At 39.8% G+C, this 19,310-nt stretch overlaps 1 protein-coding gene across 2 annotated transcripts in view; it reads right to left on the reverse strand.

The window, feature by feature from the left end:
• The window catches only part of SLC25A13 (solute carrier family 25 member 13), a 185,364-nt gene that overhangs the window by 16,381 nt on the left and 149,673 nt on the right, over positions 1 to 19,310 (reverse strand). For both annotated transcript variants that reach the window (XM_041727316.1, XM_041727314.1), the window contains exon 14: positions 18,700 to 18,840. In XM_041727316.1, the coding sequence (XP_041583250.1) occupies positions 18,700 to 18,840 (141 nt within the window). The remainder of the gene's footprint in view (positions 1 to 18,699; positions 18,841 to 19,310) is intronic.

A 19,310-nucleotide genomic window follows, 5' to 3' on the forward strand; every position in this document is an offset into this window, starting at 1 on the left:
TTTCAAACAAAGATCTATAACCTGTTGGGGATACAAAGAGCTCAGGAAGAAGTAGTTGATGATTTTGTACTGAAATATGAGTTTAAAAAAAGGAAGAGAACAGCAGTTATTAGCCTCTCCGATGCTATGTGGCTGCAATATAATAGGAAGGCTATGATAGGAAGACATGATGCAAAATTAGAAACCTCCCTGTGACACAGAAGAATAAGGCCACGGGAAACAGCAGTTGGGTCTTCCCAAGAAGGGACGCCTCCTCCTGTCCTGAAATCATGACAATAAATACTGTATCTGTGTGACAAGTGCCTTATAAGGGGTTCAACATGCTTAAAAAGACATTTGAAAATATTCCTGATGCCTGAGAAGAAAAATGGCCTGATTAAAACACAAGTAAGCCAACAAATAAGAGAACAAATCCAAGGAAAAAGTGGAGTTGCGCCATGAAATACCAAAGGAAAAATGGGTCAGGAAAATGTGTTTTTCCTACCTGGAATCAGACAATGTCGTCAGATAATTCATGCATGCTAGAGTGAAGATCAGGCCATGAAAGAGGCCACAGGTTTCTTATTATCTGAGAAAAGAGAGAAGGAAAAGCCAAGAAGAAAGAAAACCTATGGGGCTGGGAGTTTAGGAATAAATGATGGAAAAACCACGGAAATCCCGAGGAGGTGTCCCCTACCCTACCTGCTGGTAGTCAAGCCAGGTGGACAAGGGGGTGTGGGTCTCCCTGCCTCTCCCAGCAGCAAATCACCCTCCTGAGTCACGGAGTGTCCCTGGCCTCTCTCATACCCCAGGCATCAAAGCCCAATTCCCAAGGATGGCTAACTTTGCAAAAGGTTGGTGAAAAACACTTCTTACATTTCCCCAGCCTTCTGTCCCCACTACTTTCTTCAGGTCTAAGGTACAAAGGCAGGTGCCAATTTGTCAGGCTGCCTCAGGCAACACCTGACCTATGGCTCCTGCACAATGAAAAGGGAAGCAGGCTGTGAAGAAGGCTTTCAAAGTTCCTACAGTAAGAATGCTTCTCTCCCAGATTCCCTGATAAATCCTTCATTTCACAGTGAATATCCCTTCTCCAGTCCCCTATCACAACACAAACCCGCCTGACTTGAAATCTCCTTGCCCCATGTAGGATTTTTACTAAGTGATTAGCCATTCTGAACATGCAACTTTATAAGAAAGGGCAACATTCCATGCTGCACAAGAGTCTGCGTCAGCAACACTAAAATAATTACTTTGGCCATTAAAAAATTAATAAATTACAAAGTGTGTGCCACCTAAAATAAATCTTTAAATGTCCTTGCCCTATAAGTAAAGCCCACATTTTCCTGCCTTAAGTCTTTTTCACCGATTCTCCAGGCAACTCTGCCCTCACACACTCTTCAGGTCGGCCCTGCATTTCCTCTGCACACACAGTAAAATCACTTGGGGGGAAATTCATAAATGCAAAATGCAATCATCTAATCTCTTACTATTCATTAAAGCACTTTCTCCAAAGAGGGAAAATTACTGGTTTTTTATTTCCTTTTAACAAAAGGCCCACTAATAACAGACAGGAACAATAAAAGGCATCTCAGAGGAGACCTACATATAAACAAACTGGAATCAAAACTCAGATCTAGTTTAATTCTCCACTCTGGCTCCATTCCTATTCTGTATCATTCTAAGGCCTCTCATCATCATTCTATTTTAGAAGTCTAGGAAAAATTCTTCAAAGCTTGGTATCACTTAACCTCCAGTTAATTGTCTACAGTCAGCACAGGCCACTCAGGTTCAGAGACGCTGGTCATAGTATCACCATGGCTAAAGAATTCTTTCTTCCACTTCTCATGCTTTTTTTGATGTGGACACTGGAAAGCCCAAGGGAGCTTAATCAGTTCTTAAGTTGCTGGAATCATCCACTCAAAGTTTACTCTGGCAGTTCTGTCAGGCATGAAATTGTCAAAAGATAGAACACAACAGGATTTGTATCTCTCTCACACACACACACAATTTCCAACATCTCTTCTTTTAAAGCTCTTCATCAAAAACAAAAACAAAAACAAAAAAACAAAAACAAAACTCTTCATCTTGGATGGTATCACACCTACCCAATCAATCTGAGGAACAAAAAAACCTTAAGAATGATTGCTGATAAAGAAGTCAGGGCTGGAGCAAGTCTTTTCGCATGCTAATTCCTGCTTATTCTAGCTGTACCTGCAACTACAGCTCTAAACAGTGTATTTCTAATACAGGAGAAGGTAATTACACTCATAAAGGCACCTCTGTGTCAGGGCCCGGCACCAGGAGCCAGCAGGTCTGGGAGACCGAGGCTTAAGAGAGACTCCTGCAGTGAATGCACATTGTCTAGCACGGGGAAAAATACCAGACAGAAGGACCTGCAGCATTCAGGACAACAGTGGTACACCTTGTCTGAGGAGGTTATTTAATGCTTCTGGCACCTGTAGTCAGAGCCACCCCTCCTTTCCTACCTTACAGGTTTAGAATTTATTTGGCATGTATAATTGTATATTTTGATCCTGGAGCTACAAACAATGGGCAGCATGTCAGGTCTTGATCCTTAGCATTCCTTTTGGTTTCCCCCAAGTGAGTTAACCCTTCTATACACAGTCTGGCAGTACCTCTCCAGCCCAGTCAAGGGAGAGTGAGGTCCAAGAGCCCAGGATTTGAACAGGGGGAGTTTCAGTATCTTGCTGAGAAATGGCACTGGTGCCAAGACCTGTTACGTGATTGTGTCACTGGTGTTAAAACCAAATGACCCAGCCAACAATTGGAGATTTGAGATCAGTGATACTGAAATTACTTCAATTTGAATATAAAGTATCAAAACCTACTATTTAGTTTCTTTAGCTTAAGGACTTTGATACTGGTTTCTCCTTAATTTCATTGCAATTCTAACCAAAGCATCTTGGGGACTCAAGCTTTTTTTTTTTTTTTGGGTAGGAAATAACACTCCTACCACTCTCATTCTCTACTCTTCTATTGTATACTGCTTCACTAACAACGATGCTTGTATTTGGACAGGCTGAAAATCCAGTAAGTGGCACCTTGTTTTATTACATGGAATTTTAGTCTCTGAGCAAGGCACCTTCACAAAGCTAACCTATAAAACATGTCTCACCTTTTCCAGTTTTCTTTCCTTTCCATTCTTGCCTTCTTTCTTCTGACATCTCCCCACTATCTATTGCAACATTCACAGTTGGTTTCTACTCTAAGCGTTAGTGTCCTGGAAATTTTAATATGTACACTTATTGTCCTTGTTATCTTTACCCTCTTCCTGTATAATACTTGCATTTTATAGGACTTACATTATAAGCAATCCCCCCATCTTATTGTCACATGCTTTACTTCTAGCTTTAAAAACATGAAGCATTATAATTATCACCACACAATTATTTAAATTCACACAATGCTATTTAGACTAAACTTTTACCACTTTCTTTGCTCTTCATTCCTTGCTACAACTCGAAACGGTCATCTGGATCACTTTCCTCCTACCTGAAGTACATTCTAGAATTTTCTTTAGTAAGCGTCTCTAGGTGATATGCATTCTGAATTTTGCTAGTCTGAACAAGGTCTTTAATTCATCCCTGTTCCTGGGAGACATTTGTACAGGGTATAGAATCTAGGTTGAAAGGTTCTTCCTCCACACAATGAAAATACTGTGCCAATGTCTCCTGGCTTTTACTGTTCCTTTTTTGAAGTTAGTTGTCAGTTCAACCATTCTCCTTTAAGGGCCACCTGCTTTTCTCTCTGGCCATCTATGAGCTCTCTTCAGCTTTAGTATTCAGCTTTTTCACTCTGACATGTTTAGTCTAGATTATTTTTATTTATCCCATTTGTGATTTGTTGCGCTTCTTGAACCTAAGGACTGCCAGCTTAATAGTTCTGGAGAATTTTTAGATATTATCTCTCCTTTCCTTCTGGTTTTCTTTTATACCTATTAGACCATCTCATACTTTCCTCTGTGTCTCAATCTCTCTTTCTATTCTGAGTAAGTCTCTTATGTTCCAGTTCACTAACTCTCTCTTTGGCTATGTTTAATCTGTTGTTAAAGCCAGAATTTTGAAATGTTCAGCTTTAAATTTTAATCATTAGAAATATTTTCACCTCTTTTAATTTTTTAAATTAAATTTATGCTAGTCATTGGACCTAAACTGTCATGTCACTAAAAAGGTTACTCACATTTAGTAGATGAGGAACTTGAGGTACAGAGATACTAAGAACTTTACCCAACACCAGACAGCTAAGTGGCAGAGCAGTGATCCTACAGTGTCCTGCTCTTAGTGGGGAGTGGCACAATTCAGATGGAGATCTGAATTCTCAGAATATACATTTTGACTATGTGTTTGAACAGTCTACTTCTTCTCTGAAAAGTCATTTTCTTCAGGGAGAGTTGCATGTAGAAAGGTGGAAGAGAGAATACCCAGCTCCACTAGCTGATCGGCCATAATGGTTGAATGCAGAGAAATGGCCTCCATTGAGTGTGCTGAAGGGGACTGGAATAAGAAACTTTTTTTTTTCTTTCTCCTTGGACTCAGAGATCTTCATCAAAGAGAAGAAGTGAAAAAAAAAAAAAAAAAGGAATTATCATAGGCATTGCCTGTGTAATATTGCAACATTCTGAAGGAAAATTCTCAAGGGCAAGCCATCTTGAGCATCTCCTTTTCAAGGCATTAAATTGCCTTAGCCATTGGCAGACAGGATATTTGAGCTGATCATCCCATTGAAAACAAAAATGTTGGGTAATGTACTTCAATTTATTTTGTAAAAGCCTTTTCAAATTCATGAGTTAGTAAGGAATATTCAAGCCAAAATTTAGGTGAGATAAGCAGAACCCTAAAGCTGACTTTTGCCAGACACCTGAATTTTTTTTTTTTAAGATTTTATTCATTTATTCATGAGAGACAGACACAGAGAGAGAGAGAGGTAGAGACACAGGCAGAGGGAGAAGCAAGCTCCATGCAGGGAACCTGATGTGGGACTCGATCCCCGGACTCCAGGATCACGCCCTGGGCCAAAGGCAGGCACTAAACCATTGAGCCACCCAGAGATTCCTGACAGACATCTGAATTTGAACATTAATTGCTGATGTCCCAGGGGACAGGCAGGTACTACTTGAAGTGCTAAGTTTAAAAGAAAAGGGTAGAACTAACGTGAGTCAAGCGAGGCATCTAGGTCACAAAATGTAAGGAGGTACTTACTCTCAGGTGCTGACCTTGTATTGAACAGCCTTGTTACTGAACACCTCCTTCAGGTCTCTACTTTAGAGACCACTCTTGCCTTATCCAATTTCTGGTCCTTAAAAACATTCCTCTTCCATAAAGATGGACCTCAAAGGGTTGTATCCTCAATGTAAGGGTAAAATTAAAATGCTTTCTTTTACCATTCTGCACCATAAGAAAAACTGCTTTGGTTCTGGAGAATGAGAGAAGGAAAAGGGGCAAATCCTCCCCTGGGAATAATTAGGAATTCTAAGCTTGTCTTACATGGGGTTGTATAATGAATTTGTATTTCTTGGGTAACATGAAAACTCTCAAACTGGCAAAGTTTTGAATTGGTAGTACCTCCAGGAACCTGACAGAAGCAAACACAAGCTCTCTCAAAAGGAGCCCACCTTCACCCTTGTTATGAGCAGCACAGGATGTTATATGTATATAATGAACCATTGAACTCTACTCCTGAAAGCAATGTGGAACTGTATGTCAACTAGAATTTAAAAAATAAATAAAAAGGAGCCTACCTTTAGCCCAGACATCAAAAAATTTTCATATATAGTGTTCCAAGGAAAATGAACAGCTCATAGCCTAAAAATCTCAAGTCACACAAGGAAACAAGCAAAGTACTTTAAGAAGAGATAACAGGGGATCCCTGGGTGGCTCAGCGGTTTGGCGCCTGCCTTTGGACCAGGGCACGATCCTGGAGTCCCGGGATCGAGTCCCACTTGGGCTCCTGAGCATGGAGCCTGCTTCTCCCTCCGCCTGTGTCTCTGCCTCTCTCTCTCTCTGTCTATCATAAATAAATAAATAAATAAATAAATCTTTAAAAAAAAAAAAAAAGAAGAAGAGATAACAAAAAATACCAGGTGGCATTTTAAACCTACAAAGACTTAAAATTTCAAAATTGTCAGAAATAGAAAATGTTTTCATTGGTTTTATTTTTTTTATTTTTAAAATTAAACTTAAAAAATTAAAAGGGGTAAAAACATTTATAATGATTAAAATTTAAAACGTAACATTTCAAAATTTTGGCTCTAATAAGAGATAGCCATAAATACCAGGCAGAGTTTTAAACCTACAAAGACTTAACATTTCAAAACTGTCAGAAATAGAATATGTTTTCATCGGTTTAAAAAATTTTTTTAAACCACAAGCACATCTGTGATAATTCCTTTTTCACTTCTTTTCCTTGATGAAGATCTCTGAGTCCAAGGAGAAAGAAAAAAAAAGTTCCTTATTCCAATCCCCTTCAGCACATTCAATGGAGGCCATTTCTCTGCATTCAACCATTATGGCCGATCAGCTAGTGGAGCTGGGTATTCTCTCTTCCACCTTTCTACATGCAACTCTCCCTGAAGAAAATGACTTTTCAGAGAAGTAGACTATTCAAACACATAGTCAAAATGTATATTCTGAGAATTCAGATCTCCATCTGAATTGTGCCACTCCCCACTAAGAGCAGGACACTGTAGGATCACTGCTCTGCTACTTAGCTGTCTGGTGTTGGGTAAAGTTCTTAGTATCTCTGTACCTCAAGTTCCTCATCTACTAAATGTGAGTAACCTTTTTAGTGATAGGACAGTTTAGGTCCAATGACTAGCATAAAGTACCCAGTATACTACTTTGCAAAAAGATCTTCAATAAAAGGTTATGATATAAAAGTAATTACCATTATCTAAGAAAAGCACACTGTCCTGTTGCAGCAGAAAATGGAAATAGCTAATATATTCTTAAGCAACTTGCAGCTGAAGTATGACTCCTATACGGTTTCATACCCGAATCACAGGAGAGTTCTATATTTACCAGGGTAGGAGCCAATCTTTTATTTGGCAAAAGACCTAATCCTACCAGAAAATTTATACTGGTTTGCTAAATTGATCATACCCCACATGGGACTTTTTGGCTGTCACCTAATCTCCTTAATTTTACAATCAATAAATTTTTTTTAAATTTTATTTTTTAGGGGATCCCTGGGTGGCGCAGCAGTTTGGCACCTGCCTTTGGCCCAGGGCGCGATCCTGGAGACCCGGGATCGAGTCCCACGTCGGGCTCCCAGTGCATAGAGCCTGCTTCTCCCTCTGCCTGTGTCTCTGCCTCTCTCTCTGTGTGACTATCATAAATAAATAAAAATTTAAAAAAAATAAATTTTATTTTTTATTATTTAAAATATTTTATTTATTTATTTATTTATTTATTTATTTATTTATTTATTTATTAGAGGCGAGAGAGAGAGAGAGAGAGAGAGAGAGAGAGAGAGAGAGAGGCAGAGACACAGGCAGAGGGAGAAGCAGGCTCCATGCAAGGAGCCTGATGTGAGACTTAACCCTGGGTCTCCAGGATCACACCCTGGGCTGAAGGCGGCACTAAACCGCCGAGCCACTGGGGCTGCCCAATAAATATTTTTTAAATTGGATACCTTTTAAATGAATACCTCCATCACAATGAGAAACCAGACAACATATTTAGAGCACTCTATTAGCAATGGATTAGTAAGTAGCATCACATTCAATAATCTTAAACATGAAAGACTACATATTACATTTCAAAAGTTTAATTAAAATAAACAAACTGTTGTGTTAAAACTAATTCTGCAGGTACTAAGAAACTTTAGCAAAAGAACAAAACACTAACTTGATAAAAATGTTCGCCTCTGGAAAGATAGGTTATCTGTGGCATGGGACTAGGAGATCAACATTTTATTATTCTCTTTTATGTCTGAATTTTCTTCTTTTAAAAACTATCTTGCCTCCTAAAATAATTTTTTAAGAAACATGGGGTGCCTGTGTGGCTCTGTTAGGTTAAGTGTCTGACTCTTTATTTTGGCCCAGGTAATGATCTCAGGGTTATGATATCAAGTCCTGTGTCAGGCTCTGTGGAGCCTGCTTGGGATTCTCTCTATCCCTCTCCCTCTGCCATCCCCTCTTCCTCTCTAAAACAAAACAAAAATCATTGTGGCACAAATCACTGAAGAACTATGACACTCTATGTTTATACTCTCTCACCTTCCTTAATGCTGGTCACTTTAAAGGCAATGATACCATATTCACTCTGTAACTCTAGGTCCTAGTGAGTGTTAGCTCTAAACAAATATTTGGTGAAGAAATAGGAAAATAATTTAAAAAATAACCATTTTCTAATGTTTTTAATTTTTATTTTCTTTTAAAGTTTTAAATTTTAATTCCAAATATAGTTAACACACAGTGTTATTATACAATTTAGTCATTTTCTAATATTTTTAAGAATCTTTTCTAGTCCCCTTAGCACACCCAACTCCTTTGGACAGTGTTTTCTACACAAAATATTTTTCTAGGTGTTTCCTCTTATTTGCTATTCCAAAATCCAAAGAAGAATGCTTACCTAGAGATGGCTATTGACCACACATCAGAAATTACCCAGGACTGGAACAGAGAGGAAAGAACTAGGTATTTTTACAAGAATCCATTAGTTGACATTCTATTATTTAAAATTAATAATAAGTAACAGAGGCACCTGGGTGGCTCAGTGGTTGAGCGTCTGCTTTCAGCTCAGGTCGTGATCCCAAGATGGAGTCCCGCCATCGGGCTCCCCACAGGGAGCCTAATTCTGCCTCTGCCTATGTCTCTGCCTCTGTGTGTTTCTCAGGAATAAATAAAATCTTAAAAAATAATAATAATAACACATCATGCAAACTATATGCTAAGATCTACCTTTGTCCTTTACATGCATTATTTTTGTAAATCCCACAACAACACTTTTTTTTTTTTAAAAGATTTTATTTATTTTATTCATGAGAGACACACAGAGAGAGGCAGAGACACAGGCAGAGGGAGAAGCAGGCTCCATGCGGGGAACCTGATGTGGGACTTGATCCCAGGACCCCGGGATCACAACCTGAGCCAAAGGCAGACATTCAACCTCTAGCCACCCAGGCACCCCTTCTAACAACAATCCTATGAACTAGTTGGTACTCTAACTATCCTCTTTGTAAAGATGATGCTTCTAAAACACAGGGATAGGAAGATTTAAAAAGTCTTTTTTTTTTTTTCCAGTCTGTCTTCCTTTAATGCAACCTTTAAGCATAATACGAACAATATCCTATGACTTCCAGTATTATTCTCAAGTTCACACTACATTAGATACAAAACCTGGCCCCTTGAGGTGTTTGATATACTCTTCTGAATTTTTTTTTAAATTTTATTTATTTATGCATGAGACACAGAGAGAGGCAGAGACATAGGCAGAGGGAGGAACAGGCTCCATGCAGGGAGCTTGAGCCCTTGCTCCCCAGACCGAGGATCATGTCCTGAGCTGAAGGCAGACACTCAACCACCGTCCTCTCTTCTGAATTTCTAAAATTTTGCCTTTTAGAGATAAGAGATCTAAAATTTTCATCTTCATCAAAGATATTTTTGACAAAGCTATCAGGAAGGCACAGAGTTATTTTTCAATGCACACAAACATAGCATTTGAACAGCAATATGGTGTCACTGACAGGTTACCTGACTTTATGCACAGAATATGTGATGTGCATTGCTATTCTGGTTAATATGAGAGTTAAAAAAAATAAAAGGGCCCTCTTGCTTCAAAATGGATAAAAGAATTTTAATTTCTATAATTTAAAGAGCCGATATAGAGATCTAAACATGTTGTTATTCTAAAAAACAAAACAGAGTAACCTGGAGTCATTCTCCTAGAGTATCTACCATATTGAAATAGCGCTGGGTACTAAAAACAATTAGGAAGAACAGTAATCTAACTGCCCTGGCCTATGCTATCCATGCTACTATGCTCAGTGCCATCTCAGTTCTTTCCACCTCCATTCTCACTGTTGACAATGACACTAAACCTGCCAACTGCTGCTGTCTATGCTCAGTATATAACCTTGTTTTCAAACTTCCCCTAACTATCCAGGCATGTTCTCTCTACTATATGGCTCAATATATCTTTATGTGATAGGTCAGGTTTCAAAGAGAGATTGTATTGAGTTAGAAACCCAGCCTCCTACTTACTTACGAGGTCTGTGACCTTAGACAAATTACCTAAATCCAACAAGACTCCTTTTCCTCAGCTGTAACTTGGAGCTAAAAAACAAAACAAAATAAAACCTACTATCTGCCTCTTTGGCTGTAGTTAGGATTAAATGACATCACATAATATAGAGCTTTAAGCATAGGGTCTGGCATTATTGAGTAAGCACTCAAAAAACACGAGCTCCAGTAAGCTTCTATGCACTGTGCACATACATGTATATGTGTGTGCGCATGCCCAGACATACATACAGACATACACACACATTCACACACACATTCACACACACACACACACACACACAATCTTCTAAGGCTGGACTCTGCCTCTACTGAAAATTCTAGCACCACATTCAATCTTGCTATCTTCAGATGCTTCAAACCTTTCTATCTCCAGTGATTCTTTTTCTTATGTCTAGAGATAGGTATGGTTCTCACAACAGAATTGAGAACACAAAACAATAACTTTCTCAACTTCCTCTCTCCCCTAATATTCTTCAACTCTACTTTTTCTTCCAGTTGCTATACTCTTTCCCTTCTTTTTTCCTTTCACAGTAAAACCTTTACGTTGAATGGTCTGTAGCTGCTAGTATTTTCTCATTATGTTTCTACTTCTGCCATTCTTCTTAAATTGATTTCTTAAAGATAACCACTGACCCCCATCTTTTACATCAAAGACTTTTTATTGGGCTTTTATCCTAGTTGGTTTCTGCTGCACTTGATACTATTCACCTCTTCCTCCCCTGCCTGTACTTTATCCCTCCACTAACTCCTTTTAACAACTGTTCATTTTACTTCTCCACCTGACAGCTGCTTCTAGTTTTTCTACTCATTCTTCCTTCTGCCACCTAAATGCAGGTGATCTCTGAGTTCCATCATTGGTGCCCCATCAACTTGGAGATCTTACTCCCTCTCCTAGCTTCATGCGTGCAGATGACCCTTAAAAGAGCATTCCTGGTCCCCAGCCCTCTGATAAGTCTCTGGTCCTATGCTTAGTAAGGCAAACTGAGATTAGGGCAAACGCCACACAGAGGAGTCAGGAGACAGTGTCAGCCTTCACCCCATCCCTACCTACTAAGTTATCAAGTTAAATTCTCTTCTCAATTAGAAAGGTAACACCAGGTAGATGGTCTTGTAAAGTTTCTGCAGCTTCTTATATGTTAAAAATTTCTAAAATGTATGATATTGCCATCTATCCATGTTGCTCAAGCCAAAAACCTGGGAGCCATCTTTTAATCTTCTTTACTTTTCACCCTGCCACACTTTCTAAGACTTTGTGAGACTATCAAACATCTTTCAAATATATCCCCTCTGGGGCATCTAGGTGGCTCAGTGGTTGAGTGTCTGCCTTTGGCTCAGGTCATGGTCCCGGGGTCCTGGGACCCAGTCCCGCATCAGGCTCCCCACAGGGAACCTGCTTCTCCCTCTGCCTATGTGTTTCCCTCTCTGTGTCTCTGATGAATGAATAAATAAAATCTTTAAAATATATATATGTATCCCCTCTCCCTGTAGATAAAAAAGTGATACAAAATACATGTTTAAACCAAACATAGATTTTAAACTGATTAAAAAAACAAAACAAAACCCTAATCCACATATATCCCCTCTCTCTCCAACATCAAACCCCACATTAGGTTAATTCCACCCCTTTTCCCTGCAATCCACCACCAAGATCCACCTAACAAGCCAAGCACCCAGCCTTCAGTCTGGACCTCCTATGCAGCACTGTCCACACTGAAACTGAATTACCCTTCTTCAAACACAAACCTCATCATGCCATTTGTCTTTGCCTTCTACTGGTAAATAATGACTCATTCTTTAAGGCTACATCCCCCCCTTCAGAAATCCTTCTTGACCTTGCCACCAAGTCAACCCTACCTCCCCTAGAGCCCTGTCTATGTCCCTGACAGCCCTTCCCAGCCACGCTGTATTCCAAACATCTTTTGACCTGACTGCCCCAATGAGATGGTAAACTTCTTATAAAACCATGCATTTTTAAAAATTTATGTTTATATCCCCAAGGCCCAGGGCAGAGCTTGCTGGATGAAGGAATGGATGCCTCCAGAAATGACAAAGCAAGTTCTTGAATAATTAGCTGCTTTCTTTACATTCAATATCATAATCTTTGGTCATTACTTGCCAATTCACTGACTTTCTGTGCTCTAATATCCTTATTTATAACTTGGAGACACCTGGCTTTTGCTTGCCATTCATTTGCTCAACAAATATTTATCAAATGTCTGTTTATGTGCAGAAACTGTTACAAGCAGCAGTGAATAAGGTAGGTCTCACACACACACCCATATATATAACCAGCAGATGCTGCCGGGTGCTCTGGACAGAACTGGAAGAGGACCCTGGCACAGGGAGTGACCCGGCTGTCTTTTCTGAGCAATCCTCTGCTGACCTAAGATGTGAAGGGAAGAACCTTTAGGCAGACAGAAAAGCAACAGGGGGTGAACTTGGAATATCTGAATGAAAGAAAAGCAGCCAGTGTAGCTAGCAGAGTATGGTACAAAATGGAGGGTAGAGGAGATACATAGGGCCACAGGGATTCTATCCTAAGTGCAGCAGGAAGCTGTTGGATGGTTTTTCAGCAGGGAGACATGGTTTCTGAAGGGTACGCTTACTTCTCATTTCCTCTTGTTTCTGCTCAAGCATCATCTCATGTGAGAGGCTTCCGTGTTGACCCTATTAAAATGCCACCTCCCTCCCAATCCTATCTTGCCTTGGCCCTTCTACACACTCTCACCTGCCTCCTTTTCTTCAAGGTTCTTAGCAGTACCTGGTATCAGACTTGGGTTTTTTTTATTGTTATCTCTGTTTGAGTATAGCTGACACAACGTTACACTAGTTTCAGGTGTACAACACAGTGATTCAAAATCTCTATGTGTTGTGCTTACAAGTGTAGCTGCCAGCTGTCACCAGACAACACTGTTAAAATACCACCACCTCTATTTCCTAAGCTGTGCTTTTTATCCCTGGGGCTGACTCATTCTGTAACTGGAAGGTGTACTTCCCACTCCCCTTTGCCCCTGTGCCCATCCCCCCCACCTCCCACCAGATTTATTTTCTTGATGGCTGACTTTTTCTACCCACCAAACCCTGAGCAGGGATGTGACTCTTCACAGCCACATCCTAACCTATCAGAACAATCAGCTTTCATTAGAAGTGTGTTGAGTGTATTCACAATCAACTAATCTGATTTACATTTTAAACAGATCTACTCTAGGGACAATAGATTTAGCAGAGTCAAGAATCAAAAGGAATAAACCCATGAGGAGGCTTTCACAGAGGCCCAGAGCAAAGATAAAACGTGGGAGAAGTAAGAGAGTGAGAACTATGACCATGGTGGCTGCAAAACCATGTAATGGTCCTTGGTGTTAGAAAATTCACACAAAGCGATTGTCCTCCAAGTAATGACAGGACAACTGTTTTCTTCAGGTGGGGCCATGAACTCATAAAAATAGAAATATTTAAAAGCTGCTAAATTGAGTAATTATTATGTACTCATATGTTCTCAAGCTCAAATCGATAAACTGATACAACTTGACAAAATCTATTAACACTAAAATAATGCACATGCCCCTTGACCTAAACATCTTCATTGCTAGGAATTTATCATTTGTATATACTTACAAAAGTAGGTCAAGATATATTACAGGGATATTCACTTTGTCATTGCTTATAATATCCCCAAACTGGAAACAATACAAACACCCAACAACAGGAAACTGCTTAGAAAAACTCAAGAAAAAAATTTTACACAGCTATTAAAAGAGGAAAAAGCTTTAAAGTATATTGCATGCACTTGAAACTCATGTAACATTGTATGCCAACTATAGTTCAATTAAAAAAGGGGGGGTGGGGCAGCCCGGGTGGCTCAGCGGTTTAGTGCTGCCTTCAGCCCAGGGCATAATCCTGGAGACCCGGGATGGGTCCCGCATTAGGCTCCCTGCGTGGAGCCTGCTTCTCCCTCTGCCTGTGTCTCTGCCTCTCTCTTGGTGTCTCTCATGGATGAATAAATAAAATCTTAAAAAAAAAAAGATATATATTTAGAAATATTCTATTTGTGTTAAAACACACAGACACACAACATTGATATTGATACAATTTGTGATATACAGAGAGAAAAAGAAGAAGGGAGAAGAGAGGTAAATATTGATGTAAACAGAAAGGCTTTCTTTTCTTAAGCATATATAAGAAACAAAGAGTGATTATCTTCTGAAGAGAAAAGGAAACCATAGAGAGAGAATCTTACTTTTTCACATACCTTTGTGAATTATTTGATTTTTTGAAACATAAACTTGTATTTTAACTTTTAAAACACACAAACATCTCTTTGAGACTACTAGCAGAATAAAAAAGAATGTACCCAATATATTATTACTTGCTTTCTGGTTTTATGGACAGAAGTTAGCTCCAATGGCTCACTTATACACACTCCATGAATGAACACACGTACACGACATGCATGCATGTGGATGAAACATATATCTGAGCACTGTTAAATGCAATGGAACAAATGCCTTTGGTTAGAACACACTAGATACAGCCCATGTCCCTAAGTGACCACCTTCCAGAGGAGAACCAATGTGTTAATTTGTGATTACACAATCTGAAAGCAATTTTTGACAATGCTTGCTGTCCTGGCTGTCACCATTTCTGTGACTGTGTTATTGTCCTCAAAACGAGACGTGAACTGGTCCACTGATTAAGGAAGCATCTTTTTAGCCTCTATCAGCTGTGCTGCCATTTAATGTGAAATGATGTTGTTTCCCTCCCTTCCTACAGTGTAATCAAAGCTCTCCGTTGGCTCCCATGGAAAAGGTACCATTCAAAAGACATATACCACTTTCTTTTCTATAACAGAGTTTATTTTACTAATGCTTCAGGGGCTTACAGAGTAAAATAAAATTTATGTAGGGATAGGGAAATGCAACCTCATATATTCTTTAGAAAAGTAGTACATGTTGCAAGTTTTGTGTAAAAAAATAAATAAAGCCACATTATAATCAAATAGCTCTTTCAGTGGCAGTCAATTATCCTGCCTTGACTTCAATCACCTACCTGGGCTGCACACCGACTCAGTCTCTCTCAACATTACCAAAAGAGGGGGGCTTTGTTTGCAGAGTTCACTATATCTGCTTTAAACTATTTCTGACCTCAGGAATGTGAAATGTTTACCACATCCACTTTTTTTTTTGAGGTGTAAATGTATTTCTAAAGCAAATATTCTAATTACCATTTACTGAGAAGTCACAGAATAGTTGGGTATTTTGCAAGTCAATTCAGGAGAAAAATAGAAAGACAGGTTAAGTCCAATTTTGGTGAGGTTAAACAGCAGGCCTAACCACACAGGCAGAGCCACTCAGCAAGCTCCCCTCCTGGGTCCCACATTGTCATGTTAACAACAGCCAACAAAAGACCCAAGGGAAGGACAAGGCAGATTACCAGTCAGCCAGGATGGTAGTTCTCTCTTTAAAGATCCACCGGCAGGGACACATACTAAGTTCTAAAGTATTAGGTCACTCCAGGTCATTTGCATTTTTCTACTCAACTAAGACTAGAAACAGAAAACTTTTATCAATGAAAAGCGCTATCCTGAAACAAAATCACATTAAACCATACAGAAATGCCTGACAGGGATGGATCTTGAATTGCTATGACCTCTGATGGGGGGGTGGGGGTAGGGGTGGGGGTGGGTGAGGTGAGCCAGCCCAGAGGAGGAGAGATATTCCCAAGAAACAACACCTGAGGCTGGGAGCTGGGACACACACTGTCAGGGCGGTAATACAGGAGGCGCAGACTCAGTGGAGAGGTGAACTCTGCTAAGTGAGGGAGGTCTAGACTCAGTCTCGGCCAATGCAGCCGATGACACCAATGACCCGCAGAAAGGAGGAGACTGCCAAGTCAGTCTCTTGAATGGAAACCAAGTTTCCAGAAGCCCAAAGTGTTAGTGACCTCACTTGGTAATTACCAATACACCAAAAGCGGCATTTTGTAAGGCTTTTTGTAAGGCGGCAGCAAGCCCTGTGGAATGCCTCTGAACTAGATTAAACCACCAGGCTAGTAATTAAACTAACTTTATATAGGAGAGGTCTCTTGCTCAAACTTGAGCGGTCCTGCTCATTTCAGGAAAGCAATTGTAGCATAAAAGTGGAACTTTCAAAAGCAACTTCTGAGCCTCAATGTCAGCACAGATACCATCCCTCAGCGGCCTGGCCTCTGTTCTAACTGTGAAAGCAGGAGCCTGACTTCTCCTAAGGGGTGTTACAGGGGATTTGGGTTTTGAAATGCTGTGAAGATGGAAAGGGCTCTCAGTCTCCTATCATTTGCAGGTAGTTTAACAGTCTCCGTTTCTGTGTCAGCAAACAAGTTTTTACCATTTTATCTTTCGAGACATTTCGATAGCAGTCATTGCCACAGTACCTAAGTGCTTTTCACCAGACAGCCCGCTGAAAGACTGCCTGGCATCTTGTCAGAATGACATGCTGCCTCATTGTGTTACAGTCTGCAAAGAGCCTAAAAATTTAGAAAAGAAGATGATTTTTCTTCAGATTTATCAATGCTATGCTTCGTGACAATATGGCTAGTCCTTGTGCAGCTGGATAATAATCTGGGAACCGAAACAGCTCTAAAACAGTGTGCTCTAGGCACAATCACACATGGCGAATCTGTAGTGCTACTTAAAAAACCGGCGTGTTTATTCCTAAACACCACATCTGCTTAAATATAAGGGAAGTTCTTCCCCCTGGAATGAACCCCAGAAAAGAAGGTGTCGCATTATATTCAATTCTAACAGAGTCTCGGATCACGGGATACTTTTCCAATCACTTCACCTTGAGAAGTACAGAGTGGCATCTGGGGAAGGGCAGATTCATCTGAAACAACCTCAGTTATTACTAACACTAGATGTTTACCAAGATTGCCTGCAAAAACTTGACTTAAAAAAAAAAGGTTAAAAAAATATTCCTGGGGGTAGGATCTCACAGATGCTGTGCTGGATGTCAAAACAAGGCATTTAAAGTTTGCTCTCAAAAGCAATATAGGTTGTTACATTATGGGACCAGGGATGTCCTTTCAGGATGAACTGGGAATAGGAAAAAAGAAACAACTGTACTAATGTTAAGTGTCTGTGGGATAAAGTTTCCAGGGACAATACTGCACATGGAGTCCAAAAGTGCTTCACCTTGCCAGCGTGGGATAAAAATGAACACAATGTACTTTCCAAGACTTGTGAATGGCTGATTCAAAAAGTGGTGATCAAAACACTGATTCAAAACTCTTATGAAGAGTCTGAATAAAATATTTGATATGTGTGTACAGAAAAGAGTAATACCAATTTTATATGATGGGATTTTATATATTTATGGGGAAATAAATGAAACCTATTTTAAGTAAACATCTAACTTCAGGTTTATTTATCTCTAAAGGTTTACTTAGTCAAGTTGGCTGTGAAAAAAATTTTTTTAACCTTCTTATTGAAAAATGGTAAACAACTTATGGTTGATAAAGCCTTATGGCTGGGCATATATGAAGCTAATTCTCATATTCCAATTTGACTTTTTGGTAGAAGACTATAAATAACACATTTCCAGAATTTTCTCTAAGGTTAGTTTTGCAATTATTCTGGAAAACTGCTTTCTAAATGAAAAATGGTTTAAAAAAAATTTTTAAAAAGGAAAAATGGTTTAAGATTCAAAATAATTATGACAAGCATACATATGGACAGGGCCAGAATGTACAGGATCAGAAAATAAATTCTCCATCTGGTACAGGCTTTTCCTTTTCCTCAGTCTATCCAGAAAACAGTACCCTGGTATTGATCCTTGCATCTGTCCTTTACAGAGGGCAGCACTGAGAATTAGGTTTTTGTACTAATAACAAACCCAAATAAAGTTCCAGCCACTGTTGCTCCAAAGAACTACATGGCTGGGCATCACTCATATCACAGTTAATCCATGATTAGTGTATTTCAAGCATGGCTTTCTGACAATGGCCATGAAGGTGACTCTATGGGTCCCAGCAGAACATCTTTAGGTACTACTAACCGTGAGGAACATGAGGAATCAATTTCATGCTAATGAGAAGTTTATTTTTTTAATAATAAATTTATTTTTTATTGGTGTTCAATTTGCCAACATACAGAATAACACCCAATGCTCATCCCGTCAAGTGCTCCCCTCAGTGCCCGTCACCCATTCACCCCCACCCCTCGCCCTCCTCCCCTTCCACCACCCCTAGGTTGTTTCCCAGAGTTAGGAGTCTTTATGTTCTGTCTCCCTTTCTGATATTTCCTACCCATTTCTTCTCCCTTCCCTTCTATTCTCTTTCACTATTATTTATATTCCCCAAATAAATGAGAACATATAATGTTTGTCCTTCTCCGATAATGAGAAGTTTATTTACATAGTTTACTCCATTCCATAATTTAGTAAGTGAACCCAGAATCAAATAACTAAAAGGGAAGTTACCTTGTAGATCCCAAAGAACCCCAGGTCCCTTACAACAGACAGGGCACTGACTCGGGGACCAGTGGTGATCTCTCCAGCCACTTGCAAACGGATCTTGACGATTTCCAAAGGATTTGTGAAAATCACCTGGGAGCCTCCTGCCTAAAAGAGAGAAAAAGTAAAGACTTAGGACCAAAGGAGGGGAAGGGTCAGGAAGAGGGGAGGGATTATCCTCCACGGAGCTCAGAATATTCTATCTTCAAGAGACTGTAGTTTCAGTCAAGACAGTGACAAGTTTGAATCAAAATACAGTTACAGCCAAGGAGGCTTTGAGTACCAATGTCCTATTTCCCTCACTCAGAGGCTGAAAGAGGGAAAAGGGCAGAGACAGATGTCTCCTGCCTCCCCAAAGTCCTCGCATGGGAATGACAAAGATGCTCTGAAGCACAGCTGCCGTCACAGGACTCAAAGCCAAGGGCACAAAAGCAACAATAAAATGAAAATTAAAAAATATCCAAATAAAGAGGCACCTGCTTGTCAGACTAGGAGACAGCGAGGACAAAGGCTCCCCCCCCCCATGATGGACTTCTAGCAGTGATTCAAGAATTGCCAGAAAACATATAAACTTAGAT

The sequence above is a fragment of the Vulpes lagopus genome, chromosome 13, assembly GCF_018345385.1.
Source record: "Vulpes lagopus strain Blue_001 chromosome 13, ASM1834538v1, whole genome shotgun sequence".
NCBI classification, from domain to species: domain Eukaryota; kingdom Metazoa; phylum Chordata; class Mammalia; order Carnivora; family Canidae; genus Vulpes; species Vulpes lagopus.